This window comes from Echinops telfairi, unplaced genomic scaffold, assembly GCF_000313985.2.
Source record: "Echinops telfairi isolate 266 unplaced genomic scaffold, ASM31398v2 ScPeMD7_7469;HRSCAF=8507_0, whole genome shotgun sequence".
Classification (NCBI taxonomy): Eukaryota; Metazoa; Chordata; class Mammalia; order Afrosoricida; family Tenrecidae; genus Echinops; species Echinops telfairi.
In genome coordinates this window covers 71,928,070-71,947,844 of record NW_022111372.1, presented here as the reverse complement: position 1 = coordinate 71,947,844, position 19,775 = coordinate 71,928,070, and the positions used below count along the sequence as shown (strand labels likewise).

At 39.0% G+C, this 19,775-nt stretch overlaps 1 protein-coding gene across 1 annotated transcript in view; it reads right to left on the bottom strand.

Moving 5' to 3' along the window:
* RNF145 (ring finger protein 145) overlaps positions 1–19,775 on the bottom strand; it is a 75,889-nt gene that overhangs the window by 12,543 nt on the left and 43,571 nt on the right. The window contains exons 5-8 of the mRNA XM_004696759.3: positions 16,228–16,463; positions 11,684–11,859; positions 8,263–8,403; positions 5,606–5,788 (exon numbers count right to left, since the gene is read on the bottom strand). Of these exons, the coding sequence (XP_004696816.1) occupies positions 5,606–5,788; positions 8,263–8,403; positions 11,684–11,859; positions 16,228–16,463 (736 nt within the window). The remainder of the gene's footprint in view (positions 1–5,605; positions 5,789–8,262; positions 8,404–11,683; positions 11,860–16,227; positions 16,464–19,775) is intronic.

The window sequence follows — 19,775 nt, the reverse complement described above, 5'->3', positions numbered from 1 at the left end:
TTTAAATCCTTCATTGTTCACAATCACCCCAAATCATGTAACAGCTGCCCATAGGAGAACTTGCTAGATACAGTTAAAGTAAACTACAATTTCAAAATTCCTTGCTGAAAATGGCAATAAAATCACAGGTTGGTATAGAGATTATCTCTGTGGCTAAAATGATACCAGACATCTAAGATGATGCTTGAAATTATCTAGTCTAAACAACTCTAAAGATATACCAATATGCATCATTTAACATGTTGGGACAAAGTCCAACTGCATATACATCTGTGGTCTCATATATTCTTCACTGTTGTAAAAGCAGCCCTCCTGTTGCTTATAATTATCCCCTAGTGATTTAAAGGTCTAAAGCCCAGACTTTTGCATCACTACACAACAGATAAGATAGAGGCAAGTGTGGCAGAAGACAATTACTGAGCCTGGGCTCTTGAGCTTTGCCTAGCAAGCATGTGGCCCCTGTGCTAGGCTTCTCCTGGCTCTTCAGGTGGACGGGACAGTGGGTAGGGCATGCATGTTCCTCTTGCCCCACTCCTGCTGCCCATGGCAGCTCCTTGGACTCATCCAATAGCAGTAAAAGACAGGAAACAAGTACTTGGAGGGGTTAATATGATGTTCATTTACACACCACATCACAGATGTTAAGCGACATATACCTGCATTTGCAAACTTAACTACATTTTTTTTTCATATTATTGGGAGCTCTTACAGATATTATAACAATCCACAGTTCAATTCGATAAAGCATGTCTGTATAAATGCTGCTACCATTATTTTCAAAATATTTTCTCTCTTCTTGCACTCTTTGCTATCAGCCAGCCCCCCTTTATCCCCATGTCCCACCCTACCCTCCATGAACCTTTTCCCCCCCTATCTTTCACCATCCACCTACCGTTCTGTTATTCACTCCCCTCAAGTGGGGTTACATAGTCATCGCTGCTATCAGTCGTCCCCCCACTTCCCTCCTTAACAACTATTTCTAGCTAGTGTTTCATGAGCTCTTAATTGTTCCAATTAGAAAAATAGTTTTCAGTTCCTTATTTTAATCACAATCCTTGGTACATAATGCGCTATTACCATTGGTCTTTGCATGGCCCTCTCTTTATGTAGTTAATAACTTTATCAACTATTTTAAATAGTTAATTAACTATCTTAAATAATTCAGTAAACATTCACGAACCCACTACGCCATTAACAAAGGCTAACGCTGGAAAACCACCAGCATCAAACCTATGCCAGACCTGCCTATTCCACATCCCTGCCACCTCCACCTGGTCAAATGTCATCTAAATTCTGTGTTCTTCTTCTTGTGCTTGTTTCTCTTGATAATTTTGTTGAATCTTTGCATATTACAGAAAATAAACTATTGGTTCATCATATCTGTGAGCTCTCCAACTGAGGGTTCAATCATTTATTGGGAGGTGAGGGAAAATCAATTTAGTAGTCTAAGCAATCACTCAAAGGATAAGATGAGCAAGTGCTATTTGCATAGTGTATTAGGTATTATAAGTAGCTTAAAGATGCTTCAGTACATATATGGATGTGTGGGGGCCTTACGAAAATAGATGATTTTGTATAAGGGACTGGAACACCCAAGGATTTTTTGCATCCATGGGGGAGCTGGAACAAATCTAGTGTGGACACTGAGGGAAAACTGTATTTAACCATCTTGTTTTTAACAGGAAAAGATTACTAACATCCTACATTATAACCTTTCTGAAGTTAATTTTTCTTTACATTACTATGAATCTCTCAGACTGTTGTCTCTGTTTTTAACAGTCCGCTGTGATGGTTATATATTCTGTTCACCCATTCTCCTGATGGACTGCCATCTGGATTGTTCTCAAGTGTGTGTCAGGGTTGCATCCTCACACCACACTTATTCCATCTGTATGCTGAGCAAATCATCAGAGAAGCTAGACTACAAGAACATAGCATCAGGATTGGGGGAAGACATCAGCAACCCGCAGTATGCAAATGACACGACCTTGCTTGCTGAAAATGAACTTGAAGCACTTGCTGATGAAGATCAAGGATTTCAACACAAAAAAAAGGATTTCGGTATTTCAATAAAGATTACAATTCAATGTACAGAAGACCAAACTCTTCACAACTGGACCAATAAGTAACAGGATGGTAAATGGAAGAAAGAGGTAACATGATGGTAAATGGAATAAAGAGGGAAGTTGTCAAGGATTTTGTCTTGCTTGGATGTAAAATCAATGCTCACAGAATAACAGTTAGGAGACCAGAAGACATGTTGCACAGGGTAAACAAGCTGCATAGGACCTCTTTTAAAGTGTTGAAAAGGATGTTACTTTGAGGGCTAGGCTAAGCCTGACCCAAGCCGTGGTATTTTCAATCACTTCATTACAGAATCATGAAGACTAAAAAATCAGCCTGTTTGAATAACAGTGCTGACAAAGAATATTGAAAATACCATGGACTAACAAAAAGAACAAATAAATATTTTTTGGAAGTATAGCCAAAATGCACCTTTGAATTGAGGGTGGCAAGACTTCTTCCCACATACTTTGGATGTTACCAGGCCAGATCGGGCCCTGGAAAAGGACACTGCTTGGCAGAGGCAGTGAAAAACTGAAAGACCCTCGACAAGATGGACTCTCTGACACAGTGGTTGCAATGATGGGCTCAAACAGAACAATTGTGAGGACGGCACAAGATGAGGCAGTATTTCAGCCTGTTGTAACTGGGTCGCTATGAGTAGCAACCAACTTGATGGCACTAGAGGTTTTGCTATTGTGGCGTGCTATGAACGTTCTTCTACCTGGCTCTTGCAGTACATGAGTAAGAATGTCCTAGGAGGAGATAACAGGAGACTTTTCCAATGTGGTGCCGCCACCACTGAAATATTGAGATCCTCTATGGATCCATAACTCACACTCCTGGGTCTTCCTACTTGCTCACTGCCAATCAGGTAAGTTTAAAGTAATACCTCAGTGTGGTCTTGACTTATTTTTTTCCTCATCAGAACAGAAGTTGAACTTTCTGTATCCTAATGTTCATTTCTTCTCTTGATAAATTCTTAATCATGTGTTGTGTCCATTTCTGATTTGAGGTTGCTTCTATGTTCTTGATAATAATTCTTGATTAGTGTGTATTCCATGAATATCTTATTATATATGCCATTTTCATTTTTTTACCTGATTTTTAAAAAATATTTATCTTAATGGGTAAATTTGTCAATATTTGTTTCAGTTTAAGAAGTCGTTTCCTATAATATTTAAATAATAACATGTAATTTTAGTACTTAATTTTTGACACCTAAGTCCATATCCTTATGAAGCTAATTCTTTTATGTGCTGAGAAAAATATCTAGTTCATCTTTTTTCAGATGGACATTTTTCTCAAGTTCATTTTAGAATAATTCACACATCTTGCATGCCGCTTCTTACATATATGGATCTATTGTAGGGCTCCAGTAAATTTGTCAAGTTGTCTCTTCATGAGCCAATATAACGTGGGCTTCGTTAAAAACTCCAGCTGTAGGTGAAATGAAAGCACAATCGATCCTACTCAGGACTGTCCGATTTTGATACAGGGGTTATACTGGCCTCACAGAATGAGCTAAACTGTTTGTTGAAAATTCAAATAATCTGTGACTTCAAATGCCATCTGAAGTCATGTTTTATTTGGGTGAAGTTGTGCCCAACTGCTTTAATTTCTTTGATAGCTATAGAATGATATGAACTTTTAAATCCCTCAAGTTACTTCCACTAACAATGACTGGATATGGCTGTTAGTAGTTTCTATTACGAAGGCAATCGGGGCAGGAAAATAAGAAGAGAATCCTAACAGTTCACTCCTCATTTTCCTCAAAATTTCCTGAGGACTGCCCGTTGGGGAGGAACCCAGTAGTCACACAAGTTCAGCATCCTGGAAAGATCCAGAATTGCATTGATGCGTTCTTATGGTAGATTGGCATTTCAAAGCAACCAGCTGCTTGCTCTGCAGGGCAAAGAGGAGGCTTTTGGTTCCCACAGAGTCTTAGAAACCCACAAGGGCAGTTCTCTTGTGTCCTACAGGGCTGCTAGGAGTCCAAATCGACTTGATGGCTGTGAGTGAGTAATGACAGTGGAATTAGGTATTTCTTTTCGCTTTTCCGTACTTTCTATAGTGTCGTATTACTCTTATAATAAAACTAATACCAAAAAGTATTGCCAGAAATGACAAAATAATAGTTGTACTTAGGTCAAAGCAGCCCAATTTAAAGGTCTACAAAATTAACTATTTAACTGAGTTAATCAACGATTTCAACATCTAAAAATCTTTTATTAAGAAGTCTTAAGAACTGCAAAAACAAATCTCAAGTATAATTACCTATGGTTAGCTGAAGGATCTCCCAGAGCTTTGAGCATTTTTAAATAGATTCTTCTAGCCATCCTATCATTTGAGAAAGTTTTATAGAATGCTTGACAATGTAGGAGATAAGAGTACAAAGATGAATCTGATGAACTATAATTAAAATGCTAATTTAGGCTGCTTTAAAAAAAATTCGCTGCCACAGTTCAGCCCCCTGAAAGACTATGTGCTCCTGTGGTGCAAAAAAAGGCAATGTATTTAGATGTATTTCTACAATCAATATCAGAGTGTGGGTAAAATACTGGAAGAAAAAAAATGATACTGAATTTTAAGTGATTCCTTGTGCAAACCATGAAAAAAGCCCAAAGAATAATTATTTCACTTTTATTCCTTAGTAAATAATCCATCACATCAGATGTACATGAACCCAACTATTAATTTCACTGGGCCCCGTTGAATATCAAAATCCCCAAGAAGTTGCAAATGCCTAAAAGGTCATTGGATGAGGGGTTTTTTGTTTTGTTTCCTTTTTCCCCCAGAAATGCTCATCTTTCCAATGGCCTGTCGTTACTTCCCACTCCTTCACTTACATTCGTCTATCCGTTCTCTCCTTGACCATCCGTTCTCTCCTTGACCGAGTACTGAATACAGTGAAAACAACACAGAAAGCTCCTGGAGAAACTGCCATTATTTTTACTTCCCAATTTCCCAACAACTTTTTGAAGTCCCTTCGTATTACTTGCTTTGCTTCCTGGACAGATTGATTTTTTTCCCCTTCCCCTGGACAGAATTTTATACTCTATGTTCTACATTTTTACTTAAATTTCTCTTGGAAAAAAGTAAGCTGATTCGTAATTACAGGACCTTTCCGCTGAATCTAGAGAAAGAAACACCGACTAGAAAAGTCAAGGCAATCATCTCATACAGGAAAGAAATAAAAGGGGGGAGAGAGCCCTTCTTAAATTAAGCTGATCCCAGTTTTGTCCATCTGTGTTCTAATTTTAAGCATATCCTAAAACTATAGACCAGTGGTTCTCAACCTTCCTAATGCCGCAACCCTTTAATATAGTTCCTCATTTTGTGGTGACCCCCAAACTTAAAATTACTTTCATTGCTACTTCATAACTGTAATTTTGCTACTGTTATGAATCAGGCGACCCCTGTGAACGGGTCGTTCGACTCCCCCAAAGGGGTCGGCGACCCACAGGTTGAGAACCGCTGCTTTTGACAATCCCGTTCCTGTAAACAGTATTACAAAAGTTTGTTCTCGGCAAGTTCTTACTTGTCTCTAGATGCTCCCAGGGCAAGGACAATAGGATCAGCAATCTCTAGCATGGACTGCAGGATCGAGGCTACCACGATGAAGAGGATAATACTGAGGAGGAAGGCCCGATGAACAACCTGTAGCTCTATCAGACCAGTCTGCACTGCCAGGATTAAGAGTGTGACTCCTTCCGTCATGCCCCTGAAAAACCAGGATATTTTCAGAGAGAGAAAGAGAAGCACGAGAATCAGAATCTCATTTAATTTTTAAAGAAATAATCCCAAAGCTTAGACTGTTACATATTTGTAAATGTATTCAAACTAAGAATTTTAAAATGGATCAGTGTATTAGCTTCCTATAATCATTATTACATACCATTGATTAGATAGTGACTACATGGACAAAAGCATAATAGGTATTATTTTAACATATCGAGGGAGGTAAAAAGCAATGTGTAAGATAAATAAATGTTTTCCCTGCGGACTTTCTAAACGAGCCGGGCACCTCAGCTACCCTTCCAAACACAACAACCACTGCCATCGAGTCAGTTGTGCCTCCTAGCAAGCCCACAGGACGGGGAGCAGGGACCAGAAGGCATTAGAGACACAGCAATTAACTGCAGGTCTGAGGCCTTTATTTGGATCTTGAGGTGAGCAAAAAGAAGATTATCAAGGAAATTCAAACACCAACTGAACCTTTGCTGTCAAGAAATTCTTTTTTTACTGGAAGTGATTATTTTAGTATATGTGCTCCCAAAGTGAGCACTACTGGAAGTGATTATTATAATATAGTTGTTTCTTAAAGACTTATAAATGAAAATATCTATGGATAAGATTAAATTACATCTAGGATGTATGCCCAATGATACTGTTGCTGTGAAGATAGGAAATGGATACAAGGGTACATGGTATTCATGGTACTATTTTCTCACCATTGCTGGTTTAATTTTCCTAATTAAAAAGGCGAGGAAGAGGAAGGCGGGTAGAGGAAGGGTAGAGGAAGGGAGGACAGACTTGGGGCAGAGATGGAGGGAGAGAGACAAAAGTGAAATCCAGCAGCATTATTCATAGCACACACAAAAAGCAGCAGCATACTATGAGTATGTCTTCATTAAAAACCTGAGACTTCGGGACTAGTGGTGAGAGTGGCAATACCGGGAGGGAAGGGGGTGTAGGAAGGGAGAACTGATCACAAGGATCTACATATAACCTCCTCCCTGGGGGATGCGCAACAGAAAAATGGGTGAAGAGAGACACCGGACAGTGTAAGATATGACAAAACCATAATTTATAAATTATCAAGGGTTCATGAGGGAGGGGGGAGCGGGAAGGGAGGGGAAAAAATGAGGAGCAGACGCCAAGGGCTTAAGTGGAGAACAAATGTTTTGAGAATGATAAAGGCAGTGAATGTACAAATATGCTTTACACAATTGATGTAAGTGTGGACTGTGATAAGACTTGTATGAGCCCCAATAAAATGATTTAAAAACAAACAAACAGACTTATCTTTATGTGTAATCGTATCACCACCACATAACAAAGAATGCTTTAAAACACAGGTGGAAAACCAAGATATAGCACAGTACATATAATGTGGAAGTGAACAAACAGCAATAAATACATACACGTTTTTCCCTGTAAGAAATTCTAAATAATCAGCAATCCGTAACTGTTACGGCACTTACTTTCTACCTTTTGAGTGGTATGAATTTATATACAGGTATTTGCTGGAAAGGGCAGTGAATAGTGGGTCATAATTATTTAGTTTTTCTTTTCCTCTGGTATTTGAAAAAATAAGTTTTGCCAATTCACTAGGTAATCACTATCTATGAATACCCAAATATTCCATGAAAAATGTATGCACGTTAAGGTTACTTATATAAATGAAGACCTTGAATATCTATGTTAAAATATGTTCTTGAAATAAGGGTTTCCCAATACATGATTAATCAGGTTTCAGCAACAACTAGATTAACCATTTTGTATGCTCATCAAAGCTGCTATTGAAACTTTGCTCAGTACTCAAAATATGTTCAAACTTGGGGGTGGTGTGGGGAAGAGAGGAAAGGTCTTTAAGTGAGAAATAAGATCCAAACCCCAGTCTGAGTAGTTACAAAAGGAGGAAAAGTAACACTGAAACTCACTTTGATACCTTTGTGGCACTTGGACTAGTTTCAAACAAAAAGTGTAAAATATCGAATTTCATATTATTATGACTACAGAAACTTATAAAAGACGCTGGTGGTCCAACAGGTAAACATTTGGTTGCTATCCCAAAGGTTGGTGGCTGGAGCCCACTAGTTGTTTTGAGGGCAAAAAAATCCCCTAAAGATGATCACCCAGATTCCCGTTGGTGTTGCGCGTCCTCTACTGTACCTGGGGTCCCCTCAACAGCATCTAACAGCAACACACTTCAAATGGGAACAGGCGAGAAAGTAACGGTCCCTTAAATCTAGGGAAAGGAAGTGTCAAACAGGTATATCGTAATCATAGAATAAAAATGCCTTGTACATGGAAATTTATAGATTTCTTCATAAGATTTTTTACTCATTAAAAAAAAACACCCTCAAATTCCCATTTCCCCTAAAATTGATCAACCAAAACAGTTCATTACCACTTCTTCACAAACTACAAAATTTAAGTACCTAGTCGTTTCATTCAGATGCAAGAACTTACCTGTTCATGGCAGGATCGTTCATGAAAGCCCGATAACCCTGCAAGTAAAACTTGCACAGCGTCAGCACGCCCAGCGCCACAAAAGAAACGGTGAAAACCAAGCCGAGGAGCGAGTAAGGGGTGCTGCAGCACTCAGCAATGCTGAAAAAGAGGGGCAAGGGAACAGATGTAAGCCACTGTCTTAACATAGAGCACTCTATGACTGCAAATAGCCGAGCTAGTTCAAAAAGGACAGTACATAGGAGTAGACTAGATTTGGCATTTACACAGAATCTGGTCTCCAAGAACATTTCACTTTAAGAGTTTCAGATCAGAATTCTATTTGCATACATGAGAATTCACCCAGGCAACTCAATGCCTGTAGCTCCATGTGTCTACTAGTTAGTAACTCACTGATAAATCACTTTATTCGTTAAGTTTCTAATTTTACATAGGTCAGAATATAAGAAAAAAATATCATTTTCTTGTTGGGTGCCACCAAGTATGGTAACTGATAATTACACTCTCACAAGTATAACTTCTGAACTATTTGAAAGTTTTCTCCAAGAAATGTTTTCACATATTGTCTAGTAACAGAAACAGATGACAAACATGGCTAAAACCACCAGTAGCCCTGATGGCGTCATAGTGGTTTTATGGTGTTCAGCCACTCCCACATGGCCAGATGTTGCAAACCTCGGTGAAGATGACTGTTGTTGCAGTCTTGGAAATCCACAGGAGCAGTTCTCCACTGTCCTACGGAGTTGCTATACAAACTGGAATGGATTCATGGAGAGTTGGGTTTTGGATTTTTAGCTAAAACCACTACTCAAATTTTATTTCTTTCTGTTAGGCAATGTCTGAAATTATTATTAAAGGTCTCTATTCTTGTCTCCCTTAGAAAAAACTGTTTACACCAGAGAGTATCATGTTATTGCATTTTCAAGATGATCACTATTTTTAAAATTTAAATCTCAAAGAAGAACATGGTGCTAGTTTTCAAATGTGTATCCTCAAGAAAAGGAAAGGTTTAGAAAGTTTTAGCTTTGGTGAACTGAAAAGAGTTTGAGCATTTATAAGCCATTTCTCTCTCTTCAACAAGAAGGTTTTTCATTATACTATTGTCTGGCTATAAAACAAACTTATCTTTCTCTCTCAGTTTGGGTACACTTTTTTTGGTTACATTTCACATTCTGATTATTACTAAGATTTGCAGCCATTTATTCTCCATTTGTGTGATGCCACACCAGCCAACCAGGGCCCTAAATGCTCTTCTCATTCCAGTGTTAAGATCAAGCCCACTTTGCAGAGGCAGCTCCTCCCCGTCTTATGCCGAGTGCCTTCCAACCTGAGAGGCTCGTCTTTGGGCACTGTCTCAGACAATGCTCTACTACTACTCGCACAAGGTTCTCAGTGGCAATATTTAAAATAAAAAAATAAACAGATTCTTCTTCTTCCTAGTCTATCTTCGTCTGCAAACTCCCCTGGAATTGTTCGCCGTGGGTGACTATGCTAGCATTTGAAATATGCAGGATTTCCAACTTCACAAACCCACAGAGGAGTGGTGGTTTTTATCAAGGGAATAAACAAATTTAACCAGGACCACAAAGGCATCAAAGACAGAGGATAGCACCTATGTTAATCTGTAAATTAACAAAAGAACCAAGATAGGAGCTTCTCAGTTAATTTAAAAATTTTCAACATTTTCCATTTTGGAAAAAAGACAAGGTTTTGGTTATTTATAAATTGGGCATGAGAAAACTTATTTTGGTAAGGCACCTAAACCTAATTTACTTTACTTCCTTACTTTGTATATCTGGAAGTCCAAATTCAATCACAGGTTCCTTATTTGTGAAGTCTATTGCACACTGCTATCCCTCACATAACCAAGAGTAAGGAGTTGTGTTTTGCAATGTTAATTAAATCTGATTTAAAATACCAGTGTTCTAATCCCACACTATGGCTATTATTAGCCTAACCAATCACAGGAGTGTGTATTATTCTTTTGTCTAGTTATTTTTTATCAGTTAACAGTCTCACATACACCACCCCCATGTTATTTACATAAAAATACACATAGAAAAACATAGTAGAGAATTGGATGTAAAATGTGTTTAACACTTGTGCTACTCTGTCGTTGAATGTTTACGAAAGCTACATATGAATTAAAATGGTTACTTCTCAAAAAATACAGAATCTGGCTAAGTGCACCAAATGCAGTCTACTTATTTGTTAAAATAGGTATCACCCATGCCATTTTCCTATTTGTACACAGTGCGCCTTCAGTGTCTATAAAACTCATGTTGACATTTAACTTTTACAATAGCCTAAATTTTAATAAATAATATCCTCAAGGACAGTATTTTTTTTCCTTAAACTTCATGTTCACTACACCACTTAGTGTATGGCCACCATTAAACTATATGTGATAGTTGAGAAACAATATTCTAAACCTAGAACCCATGGTCTCCCACATCAACTACTCTCACTTAACCTCAAGGAAGATGTATTTTTATCATTGCTTTTTAAGGTGATACTAAAAGAACCAAAGTACACACTCAGAGTGAAAATAATAAATGTTAGTCTAGGAGTCTTACAAAATGTTACCAGAGGAAAAGAGTCAAAAATAAATAAAATTTAACAAGGAAAGGAGTCAGATAACTTAAGATTTAAAAAACTAGAAACAACCTAAACTTTTGAAAAGTAAACCTTAGAAATCTTTCAAATGAAATAGTAAAGTACTATGATATACCCACCTTACAACTACAAGAGTCCAAAATAGAGAAAATCAGAAATAGTTCAAGTAACAGACTACACAAAAATCACAGGGTTTGAATCTGCCTCTCTTAGCAATACTACCTGGGCAAGATATCTGGTCTGGTACATATTGTTTCCTCAACTGTAAAATGCAAATGATAACAACAGTACCTTTATCTTTCGTGTTTGCACAAAGATTAAATGTGAGGTAAAGTGCTAATAACATGTCTGCTTCATGTTAAATACTCAATAAATGATAATTATTTTTAACAATGTCTTTTTATCAAAGTTAAAATGAAAACTGAAGAACTCTTTTTTAAAATTTGCTATTATCTTTCACCAAGTCATTTATTGGTGCCCACTGGTCCACAGTGCAGTCAAATGTACCACTATTAATGCGTTTTTTTGTCATAATAACCTGCCACATGCACAACATGCATAACACACCTAGGGCTTTAGACACTATGTGAAGGGGTTTCACAGTTTTAAAAAAATCCCCTAATATTTGTGTAAATACATGGTATATTAACACCTCCCTTCCTTGCTAGACCTGAATAAGATCCTGCTTTAATTCAATAGGAAGTAATGCATTGTGACTACAGAGATCATTTGCAAAGAACACTATTCCTGGATCAAAGTTTTATCTCCCCAGTTACTTCCAGCACCACCAGCTCTTTTTACTTACCTTGTGAGGAAAAGGAAAAGGAGCCTCTCACGTGATGCGGGTTGGTCTCGAGTACTGAAATAGGAGTAGATCTGGAGCGCAAATAGGACCAGCCAGAACACCATAAACAGCACAGGAACTACCAGCTGATTCCACAGGGACATTCCTAAGGCTAGCAGGCCATACACCTCCACTACCTGAAGGAAAAAATAAGATTAGATCAGTGTGCACAGGTAAGCACATCTTATCACTTCAATAAACACATTTAAACAGAAGAGCTGAATCTAAAGAATCCAAAAGTAAACTTTAGTTTTACTTTTTCATATTCTTGCAGCCAAACTCCTTTAAAGACTTACTTAGTAAAGAGGACACTTTTAAAATTTATACATTTTATCAACACTTGACACATACTGTCCTGGAAGTAGAAGTATAATGCCTGTTAGGGTTGAAGTCATTAGGACGCAGTTAAAGTACAACTAGTGAGGTCAGCAGAGCCCCCGGGTGGGGCAACTGTCACTCTGTGAGCTGAAATGGTGGGAAGGGTCCAGGAGACTAGGGATCTATTTCCCACAGGCAGGCCCTCAAAACTCAACGAGGCGCAGTTCTACTCTGACACACAGGTTGGAAAGGTGTCCAGTCAACAGACTCGTTCTAGTAAAATCAGCATCACCTGAGTGAAAGTGCTGTTTGGTGCCCTGAAGTGGACCTGAACTCACAGCAGCTACCACGTGATGTACTACCACTGCTCCAGAGTTTATGGGGCTAGAATACTGATGGGAGCAGATCCTGGGGGCTTTCTCCCTTAGAGCAGCTGAATGGGTTCACACCACCAAATTTTTCCGCTTCGTGTGAAGCTCTTCTAACCAATGGGAACCAGGGCTCCTTTGAATGAGACTGATCACCAGCAAAGCTAAGCCATCCTCAAAGGCTGTCTAATGAGATTTAGTAACCACAAAGTCTATTCAGAGTGATCAGGGCTGACTTGAAGGATGCAATGTTTCTTTGGGTACGAAAAAGTAAATACGAAAGGAAAAACTTTTCAGTATTTATACAGGAATGTCATCGGACAGTCAGTGGAAGAGTTAAACATTTAATCACTATAGAAGTAGCACTGGTGGTGCAGCTGGGTTAGGCTGCTAACCTAAAGATCAGCAGTTCAAACTGACCAGCTGCTTCAAAGAAAAAAGATGAGGCTTTCTGCGCCCATATTTACAGCCTCAGAAACCCAGATGCCATCCTACTGTGTCCTCTAGGCAGCTGAGTCAGAGTCGACTTGGTAAACACGGGATGTTGCTTGCAGTAAGGTTTTGCTCAAGTCCCTTTAAGATTTCCAGTCTCAGGTGTGGGAAACCCGTGTACAACCATATTACCGTACTAGTGCTTCCCCAACAGCACCAGAACCGGATGAAATCTTGTGTTCATTAAATACAGTAGTACTCCACATAATCAGATTTCGGTGAGAAATGTCAAGAAAATTTTGAGCATCAGAGCTCAAACAAAACATCGGAACCTAACCAATGCACGATTTTTGTAAACAAAAGCAGTTTTGTGTTTCGGTCACTCGGTGTTAGTTGGCAATGTTAGTACGCATTGTTTAGATCTTTTGTGGCTATAATCCAGGTATTTTGCTGTAATTTTCTTTGTTTTTGTGGCTTTTTGTACCGTTTTAAAATTAAAAACATGGGTCCAAATAAAGTGCTTTTTGAAAAGAATAATGATGATAAGGAACTGGATAACCGTGTTACAAATATTGTTGATATTTAGTAAACCCTTTTAGAAAACAGTTAAGGAAACGCCAACAGCAGACCACATTAGAAAGAATTTATTTTCCCCCAGAGAAAGCCAGCCAGGTCCTAGTGAGTGAGAAAAGGCAAAGGGAAAAAACTCCTGAAAAGCAGCTACCAGGTGATTTTATGGCAGGGGATTGCCCTTCCAATGACTTTCTCCACACCTCCTCTCCACATCGTGTCCACAGATCTAGGTCCACATCAATCTCAAGGTATGGGCCATACTGTAGTTGTTAAAAACTTTTTAATGTTGTTTCTTATTTAAATTATATTATTTAACTCTGAACTTATTTACTTTGAAATTTCTGTGTAATGTTTTGTAGAAAAAGGCAAGGTTAGGGTAAAACCTTGGTGGTCGAGAACGGATTAATCCATTTTCAGTTATTTCTTATGAGAAAAATTGATTCAGAACTCGACCTCATCGCATCTCAATGCTCCTTCTAGAATGGATTAGTGTCAGGATCTGGGGTTCTACTGTATGAGGAGCTACTAAGAACTGGTAAGAATAATTTGCAAATGTACAATTCCTAAACCGGTTTTAGTTAAATCAGTACCACATAAGAGAGATCTTTTTTAGTATTATGCACCAACAGATTGACTTGCAGATATTCTAGGTTTAAAATGTTTTCATCTATAAAGTGAACCTTTGCCCTACAAACATCTTAGTTGTAATTAACTTGTTCCCTCCAACAGGGCCGTTGGGGCATGGACTGCTCCTCACCCTTCCTCTCCCTCTGCTGCCACCAATGCCACTTGCTGGGGCCCATTCCTCTGGCTAAACTCAGCAGCAGCAGCAGCAGCAGCAAGGATGACCAGAAAGTCTCCAATGAGCTTACAGGATAGTCATGGACATCAAGGGAAGCATTCTTATACCTGAAAGTTTCCATTTTCGCCTATACAATTCTTCACCAACACAAATTTCATAATCTATATAATACATTCTCAACTGCTAGATCTAGTTATACATGACTCTTAAGGAAACCCAAAAGGTAAACATGACATTTAAAAATGAAGGCTCTTTCCTTACTGTTTTTTTTTTTGGTCATCGGTGTTTTGTTTTTTAATTTATTTATTTTTTAACATTTTATTAGGGGCTCATACAACTGTTATCCCAATCCATACACACATCAATTGTGTAAAGCGCATTTGTACATCGTTTCTCAAAACATTTTCTCTCCATTGAAACCCCTGACATTAGGTCCTCATTTTTCCCCTCCTTCCCTGCTCCCCCCTCCCGCATGAGCCCCTGATAGTTTATAAATGGGTATTTTGTCATATCTTGCCCTGTCCGACGTCTCCCTTCATCCACTTTTCGGTTGTCTGTCCCCCAGGGAGGAGGTCACACACAGTTCCATGTAATCGGTTCCCTCCTTCCTACCCATTCTCCCTTTACCCTCCCTGTTTCGCCACTCACACCACTGGTCCTATAGGGCTCATCCGTCCCGGATTCCCTGTATTTCCAGTTCCCATCTATACCAGTGTACCTCCTCTGGTCTAGCCAGTCCTGCGAGATATTCCTTACTGTTTTTAAACATTTAATATACACTAAATATTACTTCTTATTATAGATGAGAAAAGTTCCACAACATTCAATTGAAATGGAAAAATATGTAGAATTAAACTTGTCACCCTGACTCTGAGTACAATGACAGCCCTTCCTCAGGTAGCAGCCCACCCCTCGCCCCGGGGCAGTGTGTTCATCCCCAGGATGAACAATGCCAGGCCTGGGTTTTAAGATAAAGGAAAAAGCAAGAATTAGGCCAAAGCCAAAAAGTTTTTCTGGAAGACCTCCTGGGGCTACAAAGGAAGGTTTCTTGGAGCCTTATCACTGTGGTCCATCTGAGTTTCTTAAACCTTAATAACATAGACACAAGGTCAAGAAGTAGAATACCCATTTCAATATTAAGATACATTTTGTACAAACTTAATCATGGAATGAATCAAAGAGACATATCTGTCTCTCAAATGTCTACTGTTTGTATCCCAGAGCAACCTACAGCAATTGTTGAATAAAATTTTCTCAAGTAATGAATGAACCGCTAGCTGCAACGTCAGCAGTTCAAAACCACCAGCTGCTCTGAGGGAGAAATATGAGGCTCGACTTCCACGGTGAGTTACAATCTTGGAAACAGAGGTGCTTCTGCCTTGCTAGGACTCAGACTTTACTTAATGGCAATGAGATGAGTACACACTAAAAAATGTCTTGTGCTAGCATGAAATTCATCACATGACAGCCCAGAGCTATTTGACTGCTCAGTTGTTGTTTTTAATTAGGCAAACACGGAAAAGACACTGGAATTACAGGTCTGACAGACCGGGATTTGACATCTAGGTATTTAATTCTTTATTACAGTGAAACCTTTGAGATCCAGAATTCCATGGGACGGCTCAGCTTTTCCAGGTTTTTGTCTTTGTCAGGGTATAGTCCCCCATGTACCACACACCTATCACCTGCCTGTTACTGGCCTCGATATGCTATGTGTGTGATTTATATGTCACAGCAAGCCTACGGTGGCGATTTTTTTCTATTGACGTAAGTGGTTGCCCCAAGGACACACAGCTAGCAAGTGGCAGTACAAGATGCACCCAGATAGTCTCCCTCCAACCCCTTCGAATCACCGCCTCTCAAAAGGACTTAATTAGAGAATCACAGATTAAAATCTCAGTTAAAAAATAACTGCTACTTTCAAATTATAAAGGATGTTATGACTATGGTTGTGAAAGAAAAAGGAACTAACCCTTTATTGTACATGAGATTTATATGGTTGCCAATCTTACCTGAACCAATTCTCTATATGCAGACTTAGCAAGATTATAAGGTACTAAAAGATTTGACCCAAGAAAATATAGAACTTCCAGTGCAGTAAAGATCATTGCAAATTTGTTGATGATGACGATGGTCTCCAGAGGAACAAGGCAGAGGCGAGCTAGCAGAGGGAGCATGTGAGCGGAGAAGAGCCAGATCTGTTTCGTCTTCATGACACACGAGCACAGAGTACACACCACCAGCTGACCTAGGGCGAGGAGGACAATGAGTCTGCTGTCACATATAGTTTCACAAAACAACAAACAAACGCCGCTGTCTACAAGGAGGCTGGCTGTACTATTAGTGTAGGAGCTGCTTTTAAAGAAACCTAATTTCAAGGAGTACTTGAAAAGTACCTTAAAATGAAACCATCTGACCAGAGTAATGCATGTTCACTGGGGTTAATAGCAATGCTCTAGGGTTGATTTAAAAGCATGCATCTGCATCTCCACTGGTCTTCCTTGCATATATAAGATGGAGATATTTGTAAACAACATTAAATATGGTATTACAGTAATTCCATTACTACTGCTTACACACTGCACCCTTCCCAAAGGTATTCTACATTTAATAGTTCTGTAAAAGCAAGAGTAGTTACTGATCGAAAAGTCCTATGAGATTCGCTCTTGAATTCTTCCATCTTAGTTGTTTTTTATAAGACACCATAAAGCAGTGGCCCTGGCCCTGCCATGAGCGAATGACTGAACCAAGAAAGTTAAAGTATAACTAACAAATTTTTCTCACAGACGCTTAAACATAGTTATCATTTAAGAAGTTAGAAAATACAGGGCGGGGGAAGCCTTTCTCGTCACTCAAAAGCACCGATGTCAATAGCTTGGGTCTATGAAAGGAATAAAGCACTACATGTAAAGGCCCAGCCCTGTCGCTGAAACCTACAAGCTCAGAAAGTTCGGTCTGCATGGAGTTACTCTTTCAGATGACTTCCATGCATGCAAGTACACACAAATAGGTATCACAGGCCAAGAATCATCATGTGAACTTTTTTTTTTGATCATTTTACTAGGGGCTCACACAATTCTCATCACAATTCATACATACATTAATTATGTAAAGCACATTTGTACATTCATTGCCCTCATCATTCTCAAAACATTTGCTCTCCACTTTTCATGTGTCCTTTCTTGTAATCAGCTTTATTCACTCGTACACTGTATATCTTTCCATTTCATATACAGATATATAAAGGGAGGGGTTCAAAATGTTCATAGAAAAAATTCCAGTATCTTTTAAGTTCAATTTTCCATGAATTTTTGAAGCACCCTTGTACCTACATATATACAAACTTATTTTAAACAGTTGTATGGCATTCTACACTGAATGTATGTAGCATAATGCTAACCTATGGCTGCTTCCAAGTGCTTCCTAATCAGTCAGTGAGTGCTTTGTAGGACCACGCTTATACATTGAGGCCTGTTCTTATACAGACTACCTGGAGCACATTTCCTACGATTTTTTTAGGTTATTCCTAAACATTGCGTTGCTGAGTCAGTTGACACAGTCACATGACAAACGGGCCCTGGTAGTGTTGCTGGGTAAGCACTGGGCTGCAAACCACACAGTGCAGGGCTCTGAATCAATACCTAAAACCACAAGAACCCCTGTCAGGGTACTGGCTTCAACCTAAGCCTTGCAATACTTTCTGGCCCCCAAGTCACAAAGGTGACTTCGCAAGGCCAGGAAGGGAAGTAGCCCCAAGAAATGTCCCTGGTAATCCTGGAAGGCAGGGAGGAGATTCTTCACGGAACGACAGGCAGCCGGAAGACACGGACAATAAGGATAGACAAGATATGTAGTAAATAGGAATAAAAAGATATGTATACAGAAAACGGCTATCTCCTTTGTCTCCCCAATTCTGGCCTGGTGGATCTACAAATGATACCTCCTGACTACCTTGTTATGTAGCTTTTAATAAAAATCTATAGAAGTTACTGTTTATAGAAAAGTGGGTGAAGGGAGACATTGGACACTGTAAGACATAAATAATAATAATTTATAAATTATCAAGGGTTCATGCAGGAGGGAGCATGAGGGAAGGAGGGGGGAAAATGAGGAGCTGATACCAAGAAAATGTTTTGAGAGTGATGATGGCAATAAATGTACAAATGTGTTTGACACAATGGACATATGTATGGATTATGATAAGAGTTGTACGAGCCCCCAATAAAATGATTATTAAACAAAGTTACTGTTTATGTTTATCTCATTTAGTAAAATATCCAAACCATTACCAACTCTCTGTATAAAGTGCTGTACTGCTCTTTGGATTCAATCAGATATAGCTTTGATGGCCTGTCAATTGTTTCCCTCCTCTTTTCTTTCTCTTCCTCACATATGCTGGAAAAAAAATCTTGCTTGTCCTCCCTATTCTAACTTTGTGATTACCTAGAGCAGTTCAAATTCACCTACCACTCCCTTGGAGAAAGATGAGGCTGTCTGCTCCCATAAAGATTAATAACCTTAGAAACATTATATAGTGTTGCTATGTACAGGCATCAACTCTGTGGCAGTGTCGGTCATGACAAAATTAAGAATTTGATTAAGAATTAGCGAGGCAAATTTTTGAACATCTTACCAATCAAAAGCAAAGCAAAACAAAAATGTGGGGGATTTTATTTGGTTGTATCTATATTATTGCTAGAGGAACTAAAAAAAACAACTCACAGCAACCCTGAATATGTAATAATGTCTTAAAAATATCTATTACATCTTCCCCCACGAAATATTCATGTTAGCCTTTACATAACTGATATTCAAATAACGTGAAATACATTTATAAAGCTGTAAAAGAGAAAAGTCCACAGTGGTAAGTAAGAGGAGAGAGAGACCAGCAGGTGAGCTAGGCACTCTGTCCCCTACACTGGGGCTGGCAGAAGGAAAACACAGGCAACCCCTAACCTGCACCTGAAACGCCTTTTTCAGCTCAGGGAACACAATTTCTCAGCTTATGGCCACAGTTCTACTGGCTGTCACCTACTGCCCCTACAAGGGAAACTAATCAATACAAACGAAAAGACCTTCAAATACTTGTGACAAGTGCCACCCCCACACTCCAAACCAGACAGATCTACTTCACTGCACACTGTGGAACACACCCCCTGGCAAGCCTTAGCGAGCATCCAGTCAACAACTTAATAATTCACTTGGTTATAAATGATTGGCCAAGGGGACCTAATCTGATTTAACCTGTGGCTCAGTCAGTCAGATGGGCTGAGCCATCAATTATTACATATTTTCAATATACCAAGGTGATGTTCGTGCACAGCACACAAAGTTTGAAAAACACTGCTAGGGGGGTCAAGGATTAATCTTATCTGACCATCTTCCAGGGATGTGAATAGCCTTGCTCTCATGCAAAGTATAGTGATTTTGTTGTATTCTGTTTTCGATGTTTTTGTATATGAAATTCAGGATTGGTAGAGATATGGAGATGTCGAGGAAGTTTGGGAGGAAGTGTGGAACTGATGACGATGGGTACAAGAGGAAAGTAAATGTTCTAAAG